We start from the raw sequence: 22417 nt of genomic DNA on the forward strand, positions 1-22417 counted from the left end.
GAAGCCGTCCCTGACTAAGTCAAACCCCTCTTACCCCCACCCCCACTGCCACTGTCATGGATGCCACAGGCTCCTGGAACCACTCCTTTGTGGCCCACGTCTCAGCCACAGTTTTGTGTGTGGATGATTATTTGATTAATAACTGTGTCGACAGAAACAAAAGAAGGCTATTCACAGAACATGGGTTCTGGAGTCAGACTGCCTGGGTTCAAATGCTAGCACTGCCTCTTACTGGCTGTGTGATCTTGGGCAAGTTAATTAGCCTCTCTGTGCTTCTGTTTTCTCATCCATCAAATGAGGATCATAATAACACCTACCTTAGGAAGCTATTTTGAGAACAAAATGAATTCATGTGTGTTCAGTACTTGGCACTAGAATGACCTCAATAAAAGTATCATAAATATAATTATTTTTTTAAAGTGGGCTTACATCACCCCCTGCCCCTCATACGGGGAGGGCAGGGGACCATGTTTCTAATGCTCACCATTATAGCTCCAGAGCCTGACCCAGGATACACACACAGTTAATGCTTGTTACATTTTTATTGAATGCTTACATGAATCCTCTTTCCTCTTCACCAGAGAAGAATATTAGCAACTAGTTTCCCGTCTTTCTGTCCGTATCTGCAGGGCTGTATTTCAGTGGTCTCTATGTCCCAGCTTGCGATGTGTTGGCTTTTGGCCCTGGCCCCTGCCCCTGCTCACTTCCTCAGCTGGTTTGCTTTGAGAATTGTGCCATCGTGTGTGGAAAGTTGAAGGCGGGGACCCTCCTTCCATGGCCTTGTCATGGTGGAGTGGTCCAATCTGTAGCACAGCCACAAGAACACACAGGAGACTTGCTGTGTGCCAAGCCCTGTGCTACCTGCTTTAGAAATGGCAGGGACACCTGGGTGGCTCAGTTGGTTAAGCGTCTGACTCCAGCTCAGGTCATGATCTCATGGTTTGTGGGTTCGAGCCCCGTATCAGGCTCTGTGCTGACATCTCAGAGCCTGGAGCCAGCTTCCGATTCAGTCTCCAGGCTCTGACAGCTCAGAGCCTGGAGCCTGCCTCTCTCTCTACCCTTCTCCAGTTTACTCTCTGTCTCTCAAAAATGAATACATGTTTTTTAAAAATTAAGAAATAGCAAACTGGTAAGGCAGGAACAGTTTGTGTCCTCTTGTTACAGATGGGGAAACTGAGGGGTGGAGCGGGTGAATAGTCATTTGCCCAGAGTCAAAACTCTTGATAAGTGGTAGAGCCGAAGTCTGGACGTATGCAGCCTTTTTCTAGAGTCTGTGTTCCTAACCTCATCCTTGAATAATGAACATGACCCCATTTAACATCACAGCTTAGGTTAAGGCACCAGAGTGGAGTAGACATCCCATTGAGTTCTGACCTGGCGATCGCCCCCACCTTCTGTACACGCCCGAGGGTCCTAACAGATAGACGGACAGCAGGACAAATTCTCTAGAGAGACGTTTTATTAAAAAACAAAGCTAGAGGGAAAAAATAAAGGTGAAAGTTATTTATCTTAAGATGAAAGAAACTATTTTTAAAAACTCCCATCTCTTATATCAGGGGGTTAAAAAAAGAAAGTGTCACTTCCCTTCTGATTGTACATTTCAGGGGTTTAATGCACTCTGGGGCCCTGTACTGCTGTGTGTTTATCACAGGTATATATATTTAAATAAACAAAGACCTCCTGATGCATTTTCAAAAATGAACACGTTATAATTTTAAATGCTAACTTACTTGGGATTTTTATTTACACCTGTGGATGAAATCATTTTGAGCAGGTGAGGGTAGAATCGGTCTTACAACTACTTTGTTAGGTGATTTTAAGATGTTGACAGTGAAATAAAATGAGCCTCAAGCAGAAATTTCTTCCAAGTAGTGAAACCTCCACCACTGTGGTATGGCTTGCCCTGTCCATATCATAGCATGTCAGATGGCTCATGCCGTGAATTTAGAAGGTATTGTAATCCTGTGGCACAGTGGTAAGCAGGAAAAGCAGAACGCAAAACCATGTGCATCTATACGGACAGACAGATGTAGTAACAAACTCCATAGGAAATAGCCTGCAGGGAAATCCACAAAAGGTTGGCAGTGCTTGTCCTGCCCAGTGGTATTCTGCTTAGATTTTTCTGTGTTTCTCTACTTTACAAATTATCCTATAATGAGCTTGTGTTCGTTTATATCCAGACATAAGCCTCAATTTAAAGAGAAGGGGGAAAAAAAAGCCACAAAACTATCACAGTCTTCGCTCCTAGCTGAGATGAAGAGTCTTCACATCCGAAGACCTTTGGAGAAGACGAGAACCTTTGGAAGTGTCCCTGAAGGGCGACAGTGAGGGATGATGAGGATGGTGGTGAGGGTGGTGGCAGTGTGGCAGTGTGGGATCCCCGTGCCCCGTGTGGCTCCGTCTCCTCCTAACCTAACTTCCACCTCTATGAAATCTCCCCCTCCTTCTGCTCTCCATTTTACAGTTCCCCTTGCAGAAAAATGTTTTGATTGTCCTTGAAAGGCTTTTTAGCCCTTTGTTATTTATTATTATTAAAAAAATTTTTTAACACTTATTTATTTTTTGAGAGATGGAAACAGAGCATGAGCAGGGGACGGGCAGACAGAGAGGGAGATGCAGAATCCAAAGCAGGTTCCAGGCTCTGAGCTGTCAGCACAGAGCCCAAGGTGGGGCTGGAACCCACGAACCACGAGATTGTGACCTGAGCTGAAGTCGTACCCTTAACTGACTGAGCCACCCAGGCACCTGCCCCCCCCCCCACCTTTGTCATTTTTAACCCTCTTGTTCAGGAAACCCATGATAAGTAACTTGGGAGAACACAGAGGAGAGGTTACCAGAACCAGCAGCGTTCTGTTGACAGGAGTGCCTATGGGTGTCCCTTCCCTTGACTCTGTAAAAGCAGCTAATGATTAGCTGTTTGTGGAGGCTCAGGAAATGTCTCTGTTTGCTTTTGATCTTCCTCAGCATGATAATGTTTAAACAAGGATGAACACTCGCCCAGAATTCCTTTCGGGTGCCCATGGAAAGAGCGTGTTCATGGAGCTGATCTGGAAGTGGCCCCTGTGCCGAGTGATGAAGGGGCTATAAGCTCACTGCCTCTCCCCGCCGATGAGGAAGGATGGGGTCTGAGCTTTAGAGCAGGGGCTGCCTTATGAAGCTCTGAGTGCTTGGCTCTAGGTTACAGAATGGGCATGTCCCGCCAGTGCCTGGTCCCTGCCAGGAGGTAAGCTGTGGTCTGATGTGGTGACCTCTCCAGAACTCTGTGTCCCCGGGACCCCGGGGGCACTGATGATGAAACTGACTCAGTTCCAGAGAACCCCAGATTTGGAAAGCGTGTGGTACGGTGCCTGCACCACATACACCGTCGCCTAGATCAGTTGGCGGGCTTGTTTTCTGAGCTTTCTCCCCTCTGTGCGTTTTGGCATTAGAGCTGGCCAGACCCGGTTCCCATCCCACGTGGCCCACTTGCTGGCAGTGAGTGACCTTGCCATGGTGCCTGGTTTCCTCAGGGGTCAAACGGGAGCATTATTACCTGCCTCGCAAGGTTATCAGTAGGAGTAAATGTGATAATCTGTGAAAAGTGTCTGTCAAATTATTGGCACTTACTTTCCCTGCCCTTCCCTTCCCCCTCCGGCTCTTACTTTTTTACAGGTTTCAGAAGCTGACTGGGCTGTTGGTTACTGGCCACCTGTGTTTCTGACTATTGTTGGACTTAGCCAAACTTAACCTATTAAAATTACTACCTATTAAGAGTATGCTCTTATTCCAGGCAGTTTAGTGAGGGGTCTTCCGGGTGGAGCCAAGGGGACATGAAAGAAAGCTGATGCCGTTTTTTGGAAGAGTGGAATCCACTCTCATGGTTTGGGGGAAAGGCCTTTGGACAGTTCAGTGTCCTCTCAATGCAATCAGCTTCTCCGTGGAGTTCATACAGCAATTATCACAGAGAAAGAGGGAGAGAGGAGTTTATGAGAATCTTGTATTTCCTCTCCCTACGCTTCCTTCACCCCTCCCCCCTCTGCCTTTCCCTCTTTTCTCATCCTCGCCTCCTAGAATTCCAGAATCATATGGTTTTGGAGCTGGAAATGCCCTTGGACGGGGTCATCTCCTCCCGTCCCTGCACTTGATGGATAGGGAGACCAAGACCTAGGGTCTCAAAGCTCCTCCTCTTCTTCTAGCCCATGAAGGTGGCCCACTGAGGAAACTTGCGAAGCTAGAAGAAACCAAGGCCAGTTCTTCCTTTTAATGTTGGAATATGGTAGTTGCTCAATGAGCCCCCAAGGAGCAGAGAGAATGACCGACGCTCCCCCTCTGCGGATTCCTGACCCTGTAGGGAAGGCCCTGTAGGCAGTGCTGTAGCAGTAAAGTCAGAGGTGCTCAGAGCCCTGGAGAACCCTCACCCTATACTGCTCTCTGTCCCACATTGCACCTGTCTCCCCTCAGGGATACGTGCCTGTGTTTGCATTGACCTAAGACAGGGGCTTCTTTCTTCTATGATAATCCTGGCTCTTTGGGAACATAGGGCATAAGCCACCGAGCAAACTTGATCTCTTCTGGACAGATTGAGACAAAGAGGAGGTTGAAAGACTTTTCGCTTTTGCTTTGTGTCCATGTTATACTGTGTGTGTGAGCCCTTGCTCTGCAAAGAGGTGTGCCAGGGCCATTAAGACCGCTGATAACCATTAAGGCACTTAGCTCCTAGGAGAACTAAGCAATGTAACTGAGTACTTGGCTGCCCCATCGACCTTCAAAATATCAACATTCTAAAGGCTAAACAAATATCCCAGAAAAACTTTGCAATAGGCTTGTTACACTTAGAAGGCCAAACATGGTTCTTATTGAGTTGATACTGAGATGTAATTTGCTTTTGCGTTGGTGTTTTCTTTTAGAGTACAGTGACGTTTTTTAATGACCTCAACCATTCTTTGGTTTCACTCCAAATGGGATCATTTACAGATACCCATAGATGTGCTGGCTTCTATTATTGTCCATGGCATTTCCGCCCTTGGAGATGCTGGCAAAGATAAGCCCTTGCTTACAATTAACGGTACAGAAACTGTTGTCTCTGTCATTTGCTCCCATGCCTGTGGCATCCAAATGAAAGTTTAGTCTCTTGACCTTGCATGGTCTGAGTCAGGGACTTCTTTATTTTATGATGGCAACTTATCTTTTTTAAGGAAGCTCACCTGTGCTGCTTTAGCCATCATATACTGCGTTTTCAGAAGCTGTCATTGAGTGTGCAGAGAAAACTAACGGTTCACATGTGGAAAACTCACTGTCCAGGAGGTCACCTCCAGGATCCATAAAGCAAGCAAAAACAACCAACTCAAAGCAAAGCAACTCTATCTGGAAATTTGACCCAGAGGGTTCCAAGTGAGGACATCCCTCCCCCACCATCCAGGATGCAGGATAAGGGTGGCCATTTGGAGTTTGCTTTTGAAAATGCCTGCCAGTAGTCTGAAAAGTCTGTCTCCAGCTAACTCTGTGGGCACCACTGTAACACATCTTAATACCTAGCTCACAGGTATTTTAAGTTAACTGAACGGGGAAGACGAAAGGACCACTGAGCTTGGTGGTGGCTGGACAGGCCACCAAGTGAAATTAGATTGCTTTTCCTATTTGTGTTTCTCACTCAGGACTGGATGAGCAAGGAATATTTATTTCAGGAAGGGGGAGGAGTAGAAAGAAAGAAAAAAAAAAAGTCCAAAGGTCCACGAACAAATCGCGGTTGGTCTCAAGCCTTGGAACCCTTCTGTCACTGCAGAGACAAGCTGAGTCAGCTGATCCAGGGCAGACCCAGGGCGCAGCACATCTGAAACATAGCCAAGAGTCTTTTCTCTTAGGACTTGGCATTTCTGAATGCCTATGCCTTGGGCATCTTGTAGATTGGAGTTAAAATCTCTGACACTGAGTCCCATGATTGCTGAGCCAAAGAGCAGAGGGGATTTGGTGTTGATGAAGCTGGTAGTGAGGTGGGTGTGAAAGAATGACGATATCACCCATGTTTGGTCTGAAGCTAGAGGAACAAGTCCAGCCTATGGTCGTTCTTGTAACTCATCTTGGGAGAGAGAAGCCATAAGGTGGGATCCTCAGGAGACCTCTCTGATTCATCCATTCAGCGAGTATCTGTCGCTTGCCTCCTGTGCGCTGGGCTCCCTTCATGTGTTACTTCATGGGATTATCTGAGAAGAGGCCCAGTCAGATGCTTGCACGGGGTGGGGGTGATAGCTGAAATGGTAGGTTTGTTTTGAACAATGAAAACTGTCTTTCCAGACCACAGGTATGAAAAATATGAAGGCTGAGTTCAAAATAAGCAATTGCAGAGCCTTGTCTGAGTTGCTCACGCTTCAAAGCTGATCGGGGATCCTGTGAGAAATGCACAGATTGGCCCTAACCTCAGAGATTCCGATTCTGTGAGGGATGGAGTTCACAGATCTGTGCTTTTAAAAACAAGAACCAGTGTGATTTTGATGGAGGCAGATGGTGGGCTAGCCCCCAGGATTCTAGAAATACATTTGTAGGGTCGTAGTTTTGGGTTGTGCAGGTCAGCTCCCTGGGAGATTTTGTCCCAACCCTACACACCCCCCATTTCCACCCTTTCTGCCCCAGTGAGCCTCTTTTACTTAGAAGAGTATTGTTTCTACCTGCTGATATGGGGAGGAAGCAGAAAATTTGAGAACCAGCTGTTCTAAATAAAACAATTTTAGGCAGAGTTCAGAGGGAGGGCTCTCAGAGGTTGCTTTTGTTTTCCTGTGAAGTTTTCAGGAGGAAGGACCCAAGGGTCCGTCCAGTAAGGCGGGCTGGCCTCATCTGGGAGCCTGCCCTACTCCGTCTCTTATACCTGCCTGGCCAGGAGATAGAGTAGTGGGAAGCAGACCTCAGTTCAGACCCTCCTCTAACTCTTCTCCACCGTGTGATCTTGACTGGAAACTCACATATGGCTTAACCTTTCTCTGCTGTAGTTCACTCACGAATAACTGGTAGGGTGTTCGCCTCATGCAGGCCGGCTGGGGCAGGTAATAGGGACGATGTCTACAAAACAAGGAAGGCTCCGAAGCAGGCTTCTCAAACTTGCCAAGCTTGTAAATCACTCTGAGGTCCTGAGAAAATGCTGATTTCAAGGCAGTAGGTATGGTGTGAGCCTGAGACTTTGCATTTCTGACAGACTCCCAAGTGAGGTCAGTGCTGACGGTCCACGGACCGCACTCTGAGTAGCAGGAATCTAAAAGGTGCTCTTCAGTGTTGCTGTGAACTGGTAGTGCAGTCAACTAAGTTAACAAACTGGCAATTCTTTTTTCAGCCCTAGAAATAGAAGACAGTCCTACCCCTTACCTAGCACTGAGGTCTGTGCATGCAGATGTGGGCATAGAACGCTTCTAGCCATAAATAATTTTCCCCTGGTTCCTTAAACTATTAATTGTCTCTGATAATATGAGATACTGAATAAGAGGGCATAGTGGGGGGATCGTCTACTCTGTGAGCTGAGAGAGGTTATCAAGATCAAGGCTTCAGATGTACAAAATATAGGTAGCCCTTAAAGGTCAGGAATTAGGGTTCCTTAAATCTCCTAGAGTTTACCCACAAAAGAAAAGCTTTTAGATAGAAAACAAAAGGAGAATGTCTTTCCCTCATCTGATAACACCAGCTTTAAAATTGTATCCAAGGCACCTGGAGGGGCTGTTAAAATGCAGATCACCTGGCCCCCGCCTGGAGTTACTCAGTAGGTTGAGAGGGGCCTGGGAATATGCATGTTTCATGAATTCCCAGACGATACCGATGATCACACTTTGACTAGCTGACTTTAGGCTCCAAAGGCCTTCTCTGAGAGTCGTAAGCATGGAGAGCAATGGAAGCCTGTGTCCCTTCTTCCTTCGCATGCTAACCCTTCCGATCACAGTGGCGTTGCCCGGAATGGGAGTGTTTAAGTGGGGCTGGTGTTTACAGCGTGAACGGGAGATTCACCTGTCTTCAGGTATCTGAAGGCTCTCTGAGGGTTAGGAAAGATGTGATTTGTGGCTCCTACATGTTGCAGTTCCCAGCACAGCAGGGTCCTGCGGGTTCTCTAATCTGGGTGGCTGGCTAATCACCGGAGGGGGTATTTAAAAATAGAGCCTCCCCAGGGTGCATCCTGAGAGATTTGGGTGAGCAGCCAGGTGCGGGACTCCCTGCGTGGAGAAGAGCAAAGCACCAGATGGGCATTCGGAGCTTCTCTCCTTTTTAATGATTTTCAGATTCAGCTCTAATGATCACTCAGCAAGCAAATGATTCCCTGGCAGGAAATTGGACCCTTTGTGGAGTCCATTTCCTCGCTAGATTCCCTAAAGTTATAGTCAATACATTCCGGCTGCATTTTCCAAAGTGCTTCATTTCCCATCCAAGGATGGCTTCCAGCCAAGACCATCTGGCCAAGGGGATTCATCTGGGGTGAAGGCCCTCATTAGGAATAGCACACTGTCCATGGTCGGAACCGATAAAAGCCCTAATGATCAAATCCCAAAGAGAACACTTCTCAGGCAAACTCAAAGTGAGGTTAAAATTGAGGCAATTATTTAGATAATCAGCTGCAAGGAGCAGTCCCCCCGCCCCCAATTTGTGTGTCATACACGGACTGGGGAGTGCCGTCTTCCCTGGCGTTTCCTGGTTCACCAGCAGAGGCTTGGTGAGTGTCAGGGGGCACCGTGCTCAGTGTCAGCTGAGCTTTATAAAGGCGACTCTGGGAGGTGCCGGGTGGCTCAGTTGGTTGAGGGCTTGATTCTTGATTTTGGCTCAGGTCATGACCTCACAGTTCGTGAGTTAAGCCCTGCATCAGGCTCTGCGCTGACATTGCGGAGGCTGGTTGGGATTCTCCCTCTCTGTCTCTCTCTCTCTCTCTCTCAAAATAAATAAACTTAATAAAACAATTTTTTTAAAGATGACTTGGGTACAGTCTCTGTTCTTTATGTTATCTGCTATCAGGGAAAGGCAGACACTTAACCGTCTAACTGTAAAGGCAGAACCCCAAGAACAGCACATCTCTTTTTTGTTTCTTTAAGATTTTTGAAAGTTTATTTATTTTGAGATAGAGTGTGCAAGCACGAGCTGGGGAGGGGCAGAGAGAGAGACCAAATCCCAAGCAGGCTCTGCCCACTGTCACCACAGAGTGCAATGTGGGGCTTGATCTCATGAACCGTGAGATCATGACCTGAGCCGAAATCAAGAGTAGGATGCTTAACCAATGGAGCCACCAGGCGCCCCTGCTCTTCTTTTTTTTTCTTTAAGTTTATTTATTTTGAGAGAGAACGGCATGTATCTAAAGTAGACCTCCTGCCATGCTTCCTCCCTTGCCCAGGGAGGGATGCTCATCTTCCCTCTTAAAGCTAAGCAGTGTGAGGCCCGCCCAGGAGGGGCCAGGAATGCAGCTCTCTGCAGCTGAGGTGCTCCTGCAGAGGGCTGGCAGCTGACAGCTGTTTGCCCACAGCACTGCCTGCCTCTGGGGCAGAGGCTTGTGAGGGTCTGGCCAGCTGCAGTTCTCCAACCTTCGCAGGGATCAGAATCACCTGCAGGGCGGGCTCGTTAACAACAGGTCACCGGGCCTCACTCGCCTTTCTGATCCAGTCGGTCTAGGATCAGACCCTGGCCGGAGGCTTTCTAACAAACTCCCAGGTGATGTTGAAGCTCCTGGGCCCCGGGCAGTACTTTAGGAACCACAGGGATAGCAGCTATCAGCATGGCCATCACAACTTACCCAGAGGACACATGGAGGGTGACTGAATGACAGAGAGGCAGGAAGACTTCACGGCTCTGCTGGTGACCCAGGTGAGAGAAGATGGGGCTCTGAAACAGGCCACGGCCATGGGACTAGAGAACAAAAAGAGGGAGCTCTGGACCCATGAGGCGGTGGAATCAGTGGGCCAGGCCGGAGGAGGAGAGGGACGAGTCAGAGCAGCTCTAAGGATGGAAATACCAGGAACTGAGATAGACATGGGGGGAGGGGAACAGCAGGTCCCTTTGTGACCCCGTTGGGCTTGTGGTTCTGTGGAGACATTCAGGTAGAAATGTTAAAAAGGTTGTCGAAATGCCGTTCACACCTTGGGAGAGAAATCTGAGCAGCAGGTACAGGTTTGGGGGCCTTCGGGACAGAGGTGTAAGTGGAAGCAGTGGAGGGAAGTGAGGTTAGTTGAGGACAGCTCACGGGAGAGGGGGTGGAGAGGCGCCCAGGGGAGCCAGAAGACTCACTTTGCAGGGCCGGACACAGAAACGGGTGACTGGCATGCTCCGCCTTGCATGACACACGGTGTCCCCCCAGAAGGGGCGGAATCCGATGCTGGAGCATCTCACAAACGAAACCCAAATATGACAAACGCTGGGGCCCCCTCAAAGGAACCGTCAAGAGGCTGGCTTGTGACTGAGGCATGAGTTCGAGGAGCTGGTCCACATCTTTGGGAGCACGTAGTTTGTTCACCCTTCATTTGCTTGGCCGGTGCAGTTGTCTTTTGCCTTGGTGATCAAGTCCCTCTGTGGTTCCCATGCCATTTTGGAGGAGCCGCGCAAGCGAAAAGAAGCACAGCCTATAAACACACGTGGGGTGTCGGAGCCACGACAGCAGGGCTTTCTTCTCGGAAGAGCATCAAAGCGAACATATGGTGGTTCTAGATGGGGGGGGGGGGGGGGGGGGCTTTTCCACCTGTGAGCTAGGCTCGGGGGAGAAAAGACCCCCACGTATTCCTCTTCCTTCCTCCACGTTTGGTATCTAGACCCTCCTGGGACCTTGAAACCACCGGTTTTACAAGGATCGAAAGGATTCTGACAGCTTGTTTTGAGCTATCTGTGCTAGAATGCTACAAAGCAAATTGATGACTATGAACTGAGAGCCCCCCTCCCCCCCCCAGGTGATAACTGTGCGTTTCTAGGTAGTTTGCTTTTTAATTTGTGGGGCTTTTTTAGTCCTCTGCGTCTTCACGAACCCTAAGAACAGAGATGAAGTCCGACAAGCCTCTGAATAAGGCTGATGAGTCAGGCTCAGGCATCTCCTGGCTCCTCCGGCTGCCCCCAGCTGGGTGTGCTTTCGGTACGAACACACACCAACTTGTGCTCTGTCTTTGCAGTTCTGTACGGAGCTAAACCAGCCTCTCCTGCCCAACATCCGCAAGTGGAAGCAGCCCCGGGGATGCTGGAAGGCCGTTGTCGCCGAGATGCCCTCCACGCCGCTCCAGAAGGTACCTTCGTTTGCAAAACTTGGATTTTATCTCCGTTTTGTGGAAACCTTTCTTTTCCCTAATCACAGACATTTAAAACTTTCCTTTGCCAACATCCCTGGTGCAATTTTGTGTTGCTGCACATTTCTTAGCTCTTTGCTATTCGTTGCAAAATGCCCTGGTTCTTGCTTCATGTTTCGATCGGGAATGGACGGCTGCCCAGGCGGAAACGGGGGTTTGGGGTGTTGGGAGGAGAGGAGAAATCCTGTCTGGAGCCAAGGCTGCAAATGGGGTATTTCTGTCCTTTGTCCTCTTAATCCTGTCGCCACAGTTCTATCCTCTGCCAAGTTTGTGGAGAGCCCATTGTTCATTGACTGAAAACTTCAAATTCACTTAATTCATAGGCGAAGCATTTGCTTTTGGTGGTAGAAATTGTGCACATGGAAATGTTCTGTGGACATTTTGAGCAGATTTTAATTTTGAGTCTTCTTTCGTTGGTATTTCCCCTGTGGCTGTGGGTAAATCACTGTAAGGATATGTTTTCACTCTGACAGATCTATTCAAGACTGAGGTTTTTACTCATTTGGAATGTTTGATATTAGTGGGGTTTTAGATTTTAAAATAGAGTTCTGGTAGCTAATCTTGAGTTGGAAATTGTGTCATCACATAGTTTTTCTATAAATGCAGATGTTGTATTTCTTTCTCTCTAGTATATCCAACATGTTTATAAACACACAAATAGCATTTATGTGAGGGATATTGAGATTTGGAACTTTTAAATTATAAATATATACTGGCTTAAAGTTATCTGGTTAATTATTGACAATAAGCTCTCTTTTTTAGCCACGACTTAAAAAGGTGATATAAATCTTATTTCTCTGGGATTTATGTTTTGGAGTGTAAATTGTTACTGTAGGCGATAGCCAGTGTACTTTCCCCATAGGCTGGAAATTAAGCCAACTTGGAACGTGTCTAGTCTTTCCCTTGGTAGCCCATGGTTGTTCCTACTCAGTCTACATAGAAATAACACTACCACTTTGCCTTTTTCTTTAATGTTATTTATTTTGAGAGAGAGAGCGAGAGAGTGAGGATGAGTGGGTGAGGGGCAGAGAGAGGGAGAGCGAGAATCCCAAGCAGGCTCCACACTGTCCGCACGGAGCCTGATGTGGGACTTGAAATCGTGAAACCGTGAGATCACTACCTGAGCCGAAACTAAGAGTCAGACACTTAACCGACTGAGCCACCCAGGCGCACCCCCCCTTGCCCCGCCCACACCTTGCCTTTTTTAAAAAAATAGTATCTTTTAGGTGGGTTCATTAGGATCTTATAGTCCATTTAACACTCTTTATTTGTCCACTGAAAAATTGGAAAGGTTACTACTGCATGCCAGGCACTTTGCTACACGCCAGATAGACATCGGTAGGAAAAACAGACCCGGTGACGCAGCCCTGCCTGTTTTCACTCATTGTGAGCCCAGGGCAGGGATTCAACCTGAGCTGATAGAGCCCCTCCCTCTGGGAGCTCACAGCCTGTTGGAGGGACGAGGCAGGAAACCCTGCTCCTGCTTGGGGCATCAAGGCCATTGGAGAACAGTGTGCTGTTGCAAGGAGACCTGAGTTCAAGCCACTTAACCTTCTCAGCCTCCGTACCTTCATTTCTAAAATGGGAGCAATAGCCCCTTCCTTAAGTCACTGGGTGGCTGTAGGATTTAAAAAGATAATGTACATTGAAATGCTTTATTAACTGCACACAGGCCAGGGCCTGGCAGCGTCCACGTGAGGCGGCAGGCTGTGCCAGGCTGCAAGGCTGTGCCCACGCACTTGTTGCCGTGGAGGGTTGTGGGCCTCGTGTGGACAAATCTTCTGGTCTCTCAAAAGATGCACATACCTGGATTTTAATGCGACATTTACTGAATCTTAAATATGGGCAGATAACCTAAAAATTCTTTAAACACTGTTTGATAAATTGTATCTGTGAGTGGCACACGTTCGATCTCTACCCGGGACGGAGATGGGAGAGGGGTAGCTGCACCTGCCGTCTGCCCCATGCCTGCAGTGACATCCACGTGCCTCTCTTCAGTTCTCGGGTCCTTGCCCCACAGCTGGAGGGACAGCCGCACATGAGAAATTGCGATCTGTAAAGACAAAACGACTTGCCCCAAAGTCCTCTAGCCGCCACCAGGTGGAGTCAGCCCCGAATCCCATTTGAGGGCTCTGGCTCTAACACCTGATCTCCCATGGCCCGGCTTAGAGGCACAGCAGTTCTTCTGGAGGTGGGGCCTCCTGGGTCCCGGGGCTGGGAGACGCTCCCAGGAACACCCGGTCCTGCTGGGAACGTGGGTGAGCAGGTGTGAAGGGCCGCATTGAACAGGAAGGTACCTACTGGGAGGGCCCCTCGGGCAGTGGGTCGTGCACACTGGGGAGCCACTGAAGGTTCTTCAGCAGAGCTGACCATCTGAATGGTACTTTAGGAAGGTTACTCTGGCACCACTGCTTGAGAAGCAGTAAAGGGGGGATAACCCTCCCAAACCAAAAGGGCAAATCCTGTTTTCCTCACTTTGTACCCAAGGAAACAGGTTTAGAAAAGTGGGGGGGCTCCCATAGTCCCGCAGCTGAGTGACACAGGTGGCCCTGAGATCCAGCTCTTCTGATTCTTAAGCTGGTGCTCTCTCCAGTGGGCGGGCAGGCCTATGGTTCTATAAATACCAAAGCATGCAGAACACAGTTCCCTGTTCGTTCCTTCCCTCCTCCTCAACACAAGTTGGTCTAGTTGAGGTGCTGAGCCCAGCAAGGCATGCGGCTGGGGTCCAGCCGATGCTGGGGACTCAGCAGAGGCCACTTAGGTTGTGCAGAGTCACTTCCTTTCTTTTCGCAATGAGCACCACCGGCCCCTCCAGCAATGCCACGGGTCCCGCTGCCAGTCTCGGGCGGCAGAGCCTCTAGATGCTGGAGTGAGGTGGGAGAGGAAGCTTTTCCTCTTTGCAGAAGGCCCCCAGGGATAGCAGTGAGAAGCTGGCAGATTCTGAAGCCGGAGATGGCAGCGTTTAGCACCAAGCCCTGGGACACTCCTGACACAACTCTCTGGCCCTCATGGGGCCCTGCACCGGGGCTGCAGACCTGTTCACCCGCAGAGGGCCCTTGACCACTTCTAAACCACTGTGACTCTTAGCACTGACCTCCATTCATCCAGCAAATACTGAGGATTTGCTAGGTGCTGATTGTTGTATGCAGCCACTAATTGGTAAGCAAAGCCTACCGCTGAGAGTCTTCTATTTGGTTCTCAGCATTGCTGCTTACCAGCTGTGGGATTTTAGGGAAGTTACTTGACCTCTCTGAGCAGCTGACCCCCTGCCTGGTAGACAGGGATATGAGTGTCTGTCATAGGGATGTGATGATTAAAAAGATAATTCTGTGCTTAGTTGGAGCCTCCCTTCACTTCACCCCCAAAGAGATAACAGCCTAGGCCCCTCTGGCTCCACATAAAACTCTGAAATTGGCAGCATGGGATATTTGGGGCTGGGGGCAAGGAGGAACGTGCTGTGGCTTTGGGGGTGTGCTTTTGTTTCTGAAACAGTCCCTGTGCATGTGATCTCAGGACCCAGTGCAGAACCAACCACTGCTGCCCCAAATCTTCTCCTGGCTTCCCCTGCCTCTTCCCCCAGCGTGGGGCTGAATCCTGATTCAGACTGATAGCTGTTCCTCTCCCGCAGGGGGCTGGATTCTCTGGATTCCTGTGGGACTCTGCGGCCGGGGTGGAGCTGAGAGACGCCACCTCGCAGGAAAGTTCACCTGGCAACGGGCATGGGAAGCCCACGGGTCCCAGCCCGTACCTTGCGAGGTTCAAGGTACCATTCCATGTTTCTGTGAAGGTCTACTTCTAAAAGCTGGGGGGTGGGGGTGGGGGGTGGGGGTAGGGGGTCCCTTTCTAAACTGAGATCCAGAGCGGCCTCTTCTTTTTGTCTTGATTTCATTCTCTTTGAGGGTCAGGTCAGCATGTCCTCCTGGGGTTCCCTTGGCCGGTGAACTTGTCCAGAACAGGAATGAGAGGGATTGGGGGCGGGGGGCGGGGGGTGGGGGGCGGTGAGGACTCTAGCTCTGATAACTCTGGCATCTGGGCACAGAAGATCAAATGGCTGGCTCCCAAACCTAACGCGCGTCAGAATCACCTGGGGGGCTTGTCTTAAAATCAGGGATTCCTGGACCGTACCCCAAACACACAGAATTTCTGGGACAGGGCCCAGGACTGCCTATTTTTCAAAGGTACCTTCAGTGCTTCTTCATTCCTCTGGCATTTGGAGATCACTGGATTAGAGGACAGCAGAATGGGTTCTGAGGATATGCTTCTCCTTACCAGGAGGTGGAAGGGTGGGGTGGGAGGTTGGGGGTGGGGAGGGGAAGACCTTCAAGGGGTCATCTGAGTTTGGAGGGTTTCAAGAGGAGCTTCTGGGTTGTGGAGTCAGGGCAGCCCCACCACTGACCTCTCCAGATGAGCCCTTCCCTACGTGAGCATCGATAGGAGTAGGGGGACTGATCTGAGCTGTCTTTTTGATTGCCCGGGATGCACCTGGGATACATCATGAACAACAAACAGTCAGAAGCTGGGCATTAGGAGGAAAAAAGAAGCCAGCAGCCAAAATAGATTTCCCAGTTGGCACTCAATTGACCTTATCCCCATGGCACTTACCTGTGAAATCCAGGGTCAGGCAAGAGTGGTCCCTTGCCACAGAGCCTGCTGGGTGTTTGAGCACCCCCTGCCCCCCCCCCCACTTCTGTGTGCTCCAGAGCAGTTCTGGAGCCTGAGAGTTGCCTCAAATCACAGCACGGTCTCTGGCGGCACGTGGCAGGGGCAGCCTCTGTGCTGGGAGCTGTGTTGGTTGCAGCCGGGATCTGGACCAGGCTCTGCCCCCGGCTGCAAAGTTGCTGGGGTTCTGTGTGCACACGCACGCCTGGGGGTGCCTGTGGTTGTGCTTAGGAGATTGATGTGCAAAATCTGCCAGTTACCCTCTTCAAAACCTCCTAGTGCCACCCTGGATTTCTGTTTTATGTAAAGTGGTCGCACTTGCTTTGACCTAGCAGGGCAACAGCCAGACCAACCGGTGTCTCCAATTTTGTTTATTTATTTTTTTTTAACGTTTATTCATTTTTGAGAGATAGAGTGTGAGTAGGGGAGGGGCAGAGTGAGGGAGACACAGAATCTGGAGCAGGCTCCAGGTTCTCCTCCTAGGCAGGGTTTCCCTGCCTGTGGCCTTAAGGTGGTTTCTCTGTGGTCAGAGCCACAGCTGCAGAGGGCTCTCCAGGCTGGGTGGTGGTGATGGTGAACTGGGGTCATGTCTGTAAGATGAAATGAAGTGAAGCCTTCACTTCGTGGGGGCTCCCCCTGCACCCCTGTCCTTCCTGGCAGTATTTAGCGTTTGTCACCACGACAAATGGAAGGGCAGGAGTGCCAAAACCCGAGCAGCTGAGCAAAGCTGCTGTGCCCAGGAGACCATCTCTGTGTGTTTCTGTCCCTGCCCACCACGACACCTGCCCTGGGGACCCAAGGCTGCGACGTATCCCGTGCTGCCAGGCTTCAGCTAGCTTTCCTGTTCCTTTGAAATCTGGTGAAAGTGAGCAGCAGGGCACAGTGGTCTCCAGAGAGAAGAGAACACAAAGGGGGCGGGTAGGTGGGATGTGTGTGGGGTGGGGAAGGAAGTGGGTCCCAGCGGTGAGTCCTGGCAGAGGGATCACGGTCTGGCCCTAGAGGGTAAGACCCCAGTCTTGCTTAACCACCAGCTGCGGGAACCACCGCCTCCCGTTTTGTGGTTGCTTACAAGGAAAAAACAAAAAACAAAACCTGACCTTTCCAGATGCACCTGGTTTTCCAGACCCTAAGTTGGAAAGGGGGGTGTGATGTCCTACAGGGGCCTCAAAAGAATCCAAGCGCGATCTGTCTTGCATTATCTCTTGGAGTGTGAGCTTGCCTTGTTTGTGTTTGCTGTTGTCAACATCGTGCAGGAAGCTGTTCCTAAGTCAGAAGCAACGAATACAGGAAATATGAGCATCTGAGCCTGTCCCTGTTGCTTTGTTTCTTCTTGCCTAGGTGGGAAGCAATGACTTGACCCTTGTGAACCTTCACCTGGCATCCATGATCCTCCCAGGGGGCGACAATCCAAGCAGGAATCACAGTGACAGCCACCGCTTGGCTACCTTTGCACAGACCTTGCAGGAAACCCTGAAAGGTAGGAGATTGTCTTTATCCTCGGCTGGGCCGACAGCTCCCACTTCTGCAGGGGGCAGGCAGGGGGCTGCCTCTTCGGAGCATCCCTCCGATCCCTTAGGCTGACAGGGCTGTCAGCAGCAGTGCATGCTGGGGGCACAGAAGACCATCTGTCAGCCCCTGCATATCGTGGAACCCAGCCACCCCTGTGCATGGTGACACCTCCGTCTCTGGGCCTACCATGCACGCTCCACACTGTCGGCTTTGGGGCTTTTCAGCCTCTCTTTGATGGAAAGGATTAAGGGGGAAAAAAGTGACGACACCCTCCCCCGTGACAAGTCCTCCTGCGTTCAGCTGCTGCTGTGGTGATGCCACCTGCAGATTGGCACGTGCTCGTCTTGTGAAGGAAAGACAGTTGGTGACTGGGAAAGTCCTGATTAGCACAAGGTAGATTTTTTTCTCCCTGCTGGGATGCAGATCAGCCTGGAGCTCTCAGAAAACCCACATTTCGTCTTGGCTCCTTCAGTCGCTGTAGGACCTCAGGGAAATCACCACACTACTTGTAGCCCGTCCAGTCAGGGACTGGCCAGCGCTCGCCTCAACAGGGGCGGCTGGGGAGGCGTGGTGGTGATCTGTGGATGTACCGGGCACACAGTGAGGGCTCAGCGGACACGAGCTGACTCAAAACATACCAGAGGATTAAGAGAGCAGTGAAAAGAGCAGAGCTTCAGTAGGAAGTGGGCTCTCTGTTTCCAGGCTCTGCCCCAGCAATACAGAAATTTTCCCGTGTGCAGGTTGACCAGAAGGAAGAGTTAACGCTGCTGTAAAGACTGGGCTTTTTGGCTGGACTTTTCAGAGCCCTGCCCTTCTCTAGGTGGGCGTTTACAGCCGGAGGCCCAGAATTGTCTTAACGTGTTCTTGAGTTTTCACCAATAGTCTCCAGTTTTCTAAGCCTTGTCCATGTTAGATTGGCCCCTCACAGGGGTGACTCGTGAGAATTCGGCTATAAAAATAATTTGGTCAAATTAGAGCTTTACATTTTAAAAAGACTTTTTGATTGTAGTAAAACATACGTAACAGACACTTACCATTTACCGTTTTTTTTAAGCGTTTGGTGGCAGTACGTACATTTACATGGTTTTACAACCATGATGTCCCTCCGTCTGCAAGACTTCTTCATCTTCCCAAACCAAAACTCTGTGCCCGTTCAACATGAGCTCCCCACCGCCTCCTTCCCCAGCCCCCAGCAGCCACCCTTCTACTTTCTGTCTCTATGAATTGGAGCACTCTAGGTACCTCGTACAGATGGAGTCATGCGGTATTTGTCCTCTCGTGGCTGGCTAACTTCACTTACATCGTGTCTTTATGGTTCATCCATGTTGTAGTATGTGTCACAATTTCCTTCCATTTTGGGTGCCTGGGTGGCTCGGTCGTTAGGCATTTGACTTTGGCTCGGGTCATGATCTCACTGTTCGTGAGTTTGGGCCCCACATCAGGTGAGTGTGAGCCCCGCTTCAGGCGAGCCCCTGATAGAAGCTTCTCTATCTCTTTCTCTCTCTCTCTCTTTCTGCCCCTTGCTCACATGCACATGCTCTCTCTTTGTCTCTCTCTCTCTCTCTCTCTCAAAAAAAATTCCTTCCTTTTTAAGGCCAAATACTATTCTGTTGTGTATATATACTGCATTTTGTTTATCCATTCATTGGTCGGTGAATACCTGGTTTCCATCTTTTGGCTGTTGTGAATAATGCTGCTGTGGATGTTGATAGGCAACTTACATTGTGAACCAGGATGTGCTGTGACTAGCATTCTACTTAAATCAGGGGTCTTCCGGCTAAAAAAAAAAAGTCACAAAGATGTCTAAGCTGAGATACTCCATCCAAGAAGCAGCTCTGTGGGAAATTGTTCACCCACAGCTTGTCTCTAGCCTATTAAAAAGATGACTTCATAGCATTTAAAATCTGTGGACGTTTCTGTTCTCGACCTCAAGCTTTTCCTTGTCTGTACACGGAAGCAGAAAAAAAAGATGCCAGTTCATAACTTCTCTGATAACGTCTCACTGTTTTTTCTGACATCCAGAGTGCGGTCAGGTTTTCATTCCAAGTTGCCAAGGGACTGTTGACCCATAGCCCGGCTTGCCTTGACTTGTCCGGGTATGGACAGTGACTCATGTTCCCAGTGCCCTTGTGCTTATAACTAATATCCAGTTGTTAACTGGTGACACAGCAGACCCAAGGGTTCAGGAAGTTCTCGAGCGTGCCCAAGGTACAAGGGAAAATTGATTATTAGCAGAGGTGGCTGAGCTAAAACAAAGACTAAGCTTTTATTCCACAGCTATCAGAGCAAACAGAGCCAATTTGATTAGCGAACTCTGGGCCTTTCTGCCTTTGTCTGGAATGCGCATCTGGGTTGACCTCAGTGTGTGGTGTGCCAGTCCTCTGATGGGATGGCTTTCTTTCAGACCCCCCTGGGGCTCTCTCTGTGAACTCAGCGTGAAACAGGGTGCATAGTATGGCTTGGCATCTGGGTAGGACTATCCCTCAGTGGCAACCAGCTCTTGCTATTGTCACTGGCGTCCTGTAAATCTAGGAACTATCTGAGGAAGTCAGCCCCAAGCATCCTCCCTGCCGCTCCTGGGAACTAAGGATCCCATCCCAGGCAGATGGCTTTTTAGGAGAATTCAGGCCTCTGTGCACCTGTGGATTCTCGGAGGCAAGGACTGTGCTTGCTGCCAGCACAGAGCCCAACGTGGTGCTTGAACCCACAAAGCCGAGAGACCTGAGCCGAAACGCAAGAGTCAGATGTGTAACTGTCCGAGCCACCCAGACGCCCCATCACGGAGAGCAATTTAACCAAAAGCGGATGAGTTGTGAGAGACCTGGATGTGCGCATTCAGAAAGAGCTGTGGTGTTGTCATTCCTGAAGTCACTCAGAGCTGTGTCTGCTGACCTCTGACACCAACATCTCTCCTGGTTTCAGAATCGCTTTTGGCCCAAACTTTTTCGGGTCTGCGTCCCAATGAAAACGTGTCTCGTTATATGGGAACGTCCTGCCTCATTTCTCCTAACCTTCGGCTTTTCTTGTTATTTAGTAAACATAGCATCCTTGTCTTTTCTCCTTTCAAAAAGTACACCTTAATTCTGGGGGCTTTCCTCGTGCCTCATTCACCCATTTGTTCCATACGTGCTTATCGAGTGTCTGCCGTGCAGCAGGCACTGTTCCAGGCACATGGGATTTTGTGAACAGCCGCCCACGTCCTCATGGCTCTCGCATTCTAGCCCTTTATGAAGAGCCGTGAGCTTGAGGGCTGGCAAGCCACTCAGCCTCTCAGAGACTTAGCTTCTTACCTGTGGAGGAGGCCCAATACCAGGTGAAGGCTCATGGATGGCCAGGATGAAGGCTCATGGATGGCCTTAGCACTGGCCAGGTAGGAGTTGTTCATTTTATTCTCAAGTCTGCTTTCCTGTTGAAGTTGGCACGGATTTCTCAAGTCATGTTGAGATGTTGTTGAGATACAGCCTAGGGGTACCATTACATCTCTGTAGGCCACAGGTGGAACCCCAGGAGGGTCTTCCATCGCACCCCCTTTTGTCCCTCATGGTCCCCAGAGCGGGTGTCATCTGCAGTGCACGAGTGCCCTCTGCTGGTGGCTTTTGTCATTTCACTTCAGATTTCTTTGCCTCTAGCCATTATTGCTGAAACACGTTGGTGTCCCGGAGAAAGACTTCCTGCAGGTCTCGGATACCTTGGGCTCTCGTTTATGAACTGCCTTTCTTAAAGACTCCCTTGAAAGCTAGGACAGACACCCTGCTAGCCACGATAATGTGGCTCCCCTGAAGGGAATCTCGAGACGGCAGAGGTATGGGAATCCCAGAGCCTAGCTGGGGTCCACTGTCCTCTCAGAATGTCTGCTCCTTCCGGGAAATACTTTGTGATGACTCAGTACTTCGTGATGATTAAGTTGCTTTAGTGAACATCAAACAATGGTAGAAATGTTGAAAACAAGGGGAAAAACCTCTCACTCTGGCCCTGTATTAGTCTGCTAGAGCTGCCATGACAAAATACTATACTCTGGGTGGCTTAGACAATAGGAATGTATTTCTTCACAGTTCTGGAGGTTGGAAGTCTGAGATCAAGCTGTCAGAGGGATGATTTCCTTGACTTGTAGATGGCCACCCTCTTGTAGTATTTGCATGTTTTTTCCCCCACTGTGCCCAATAAATGTTTTTTCCAGCTCTTGTTAAATATCTGGACAAGACCCTCAGGCTTTTTCTGCCATGAGATTTGGAACACCTGAGCTGGAACAGAGGCGATCTCTGCTTCACATATCTTTCCTTTTCCAAATGGGTTACAAACCTACTCTTAAACTTTTGCGTATATTTTGGTTTTATGTTTGTTGTACATGGTATTGGGAAAAATTGGAAGAATGAGAAGCATATGCATTCCTAACCCTGGGGAGTCCAATCAGAGAATCAGGATCCCACTTAGTGGGTTATAGTGAATTTGGGTTTACCTCCCACAACCTCTTAAATACCTGATTTTCTTTGTTCTACCTCCAGGAGAAAAAGACATGATTGTTTTAGGAGATTTCGGCCAGGGACCTGACAGCAGTGACTATGATATCTTAAGGAAAGAAAAATTCTACCACCTGGTCCCTGCACACACCTTCACCAACATCAGCACCAAGAACCCCCAAGGCTCAAAGTCTTTGGACAACATCTGGATCAGTAAAAGCTTAAAGAAGGTTTTCACAGGTAAAGCAGAAGTCACTCGTTCTTTTTCCTGTTCAGAAATGGTGTAAGAGAGACCCATCTGAACTGATAGTTCCAGGTCCTTTGGCTTGATAACTCTGGTCAGGAGTTCTCACCGCCTCCGTGGGCATTGACAGGATTATGTATCATTTAGGTGCCTGTATAATTATCATTCAAACAGAGCCACTTTTAAGGGCTAAGAGGGGCTGTGAAAAATAATGAAGAGGCATTCACTGGTCTTCAGGAGTGGCAAACTGACTGTGTCTTAGGCAAACCTGGTTCTAGGCCAGCAGGGTACCGATT

The 22417-nt window shown here is 49.4% G+C and overlaps 1 protein-coding gene across 1 annotated transcript in view; it reads left to right on the forward strand.

Moving 5' to 3' along the window:
- Nucleotides 1-22417, forward strand: part of EEPD1 (endonuclease/exonuclease/phosphatase family domain containing 1) — a 112142-nt gene that overhangs the window by 86521 nt on the left and 3204 nt on the right. Inside the window, exons 4-7 of the mRNA XM_049641695.1 lie at nt 11082-11192; nt 14881-15015; nt 17250-17388; nt 21923-22117. Coding sequence (XP_049497652.1) covers nt 11082-11192; nt 14881-15015; nt 17250-17388; nt 21923-22117 — 580 coding nt within the window. The remainder of the gene's footprint in view (nt 1-11081; nt 11193-14880; nt 15016-17249; nt 17389-21922; nt 22118-22417) is intronic.

This window comes from Panthera uncia, chromosome A2, assembly GCF_023721935.1.
Source record: "Panthera uncia isolate 11264 chromosome A2, Puncia_PCG_1.0, whole genome shotgun sequence".
In the NCBI taxonomy this organism is placed as follows: domain Eukaryota; kingdom Metazoa; phylum Chordata; class Mammalia; order Carnivora; family Felidae; genus Panthera; species Panthera uncia.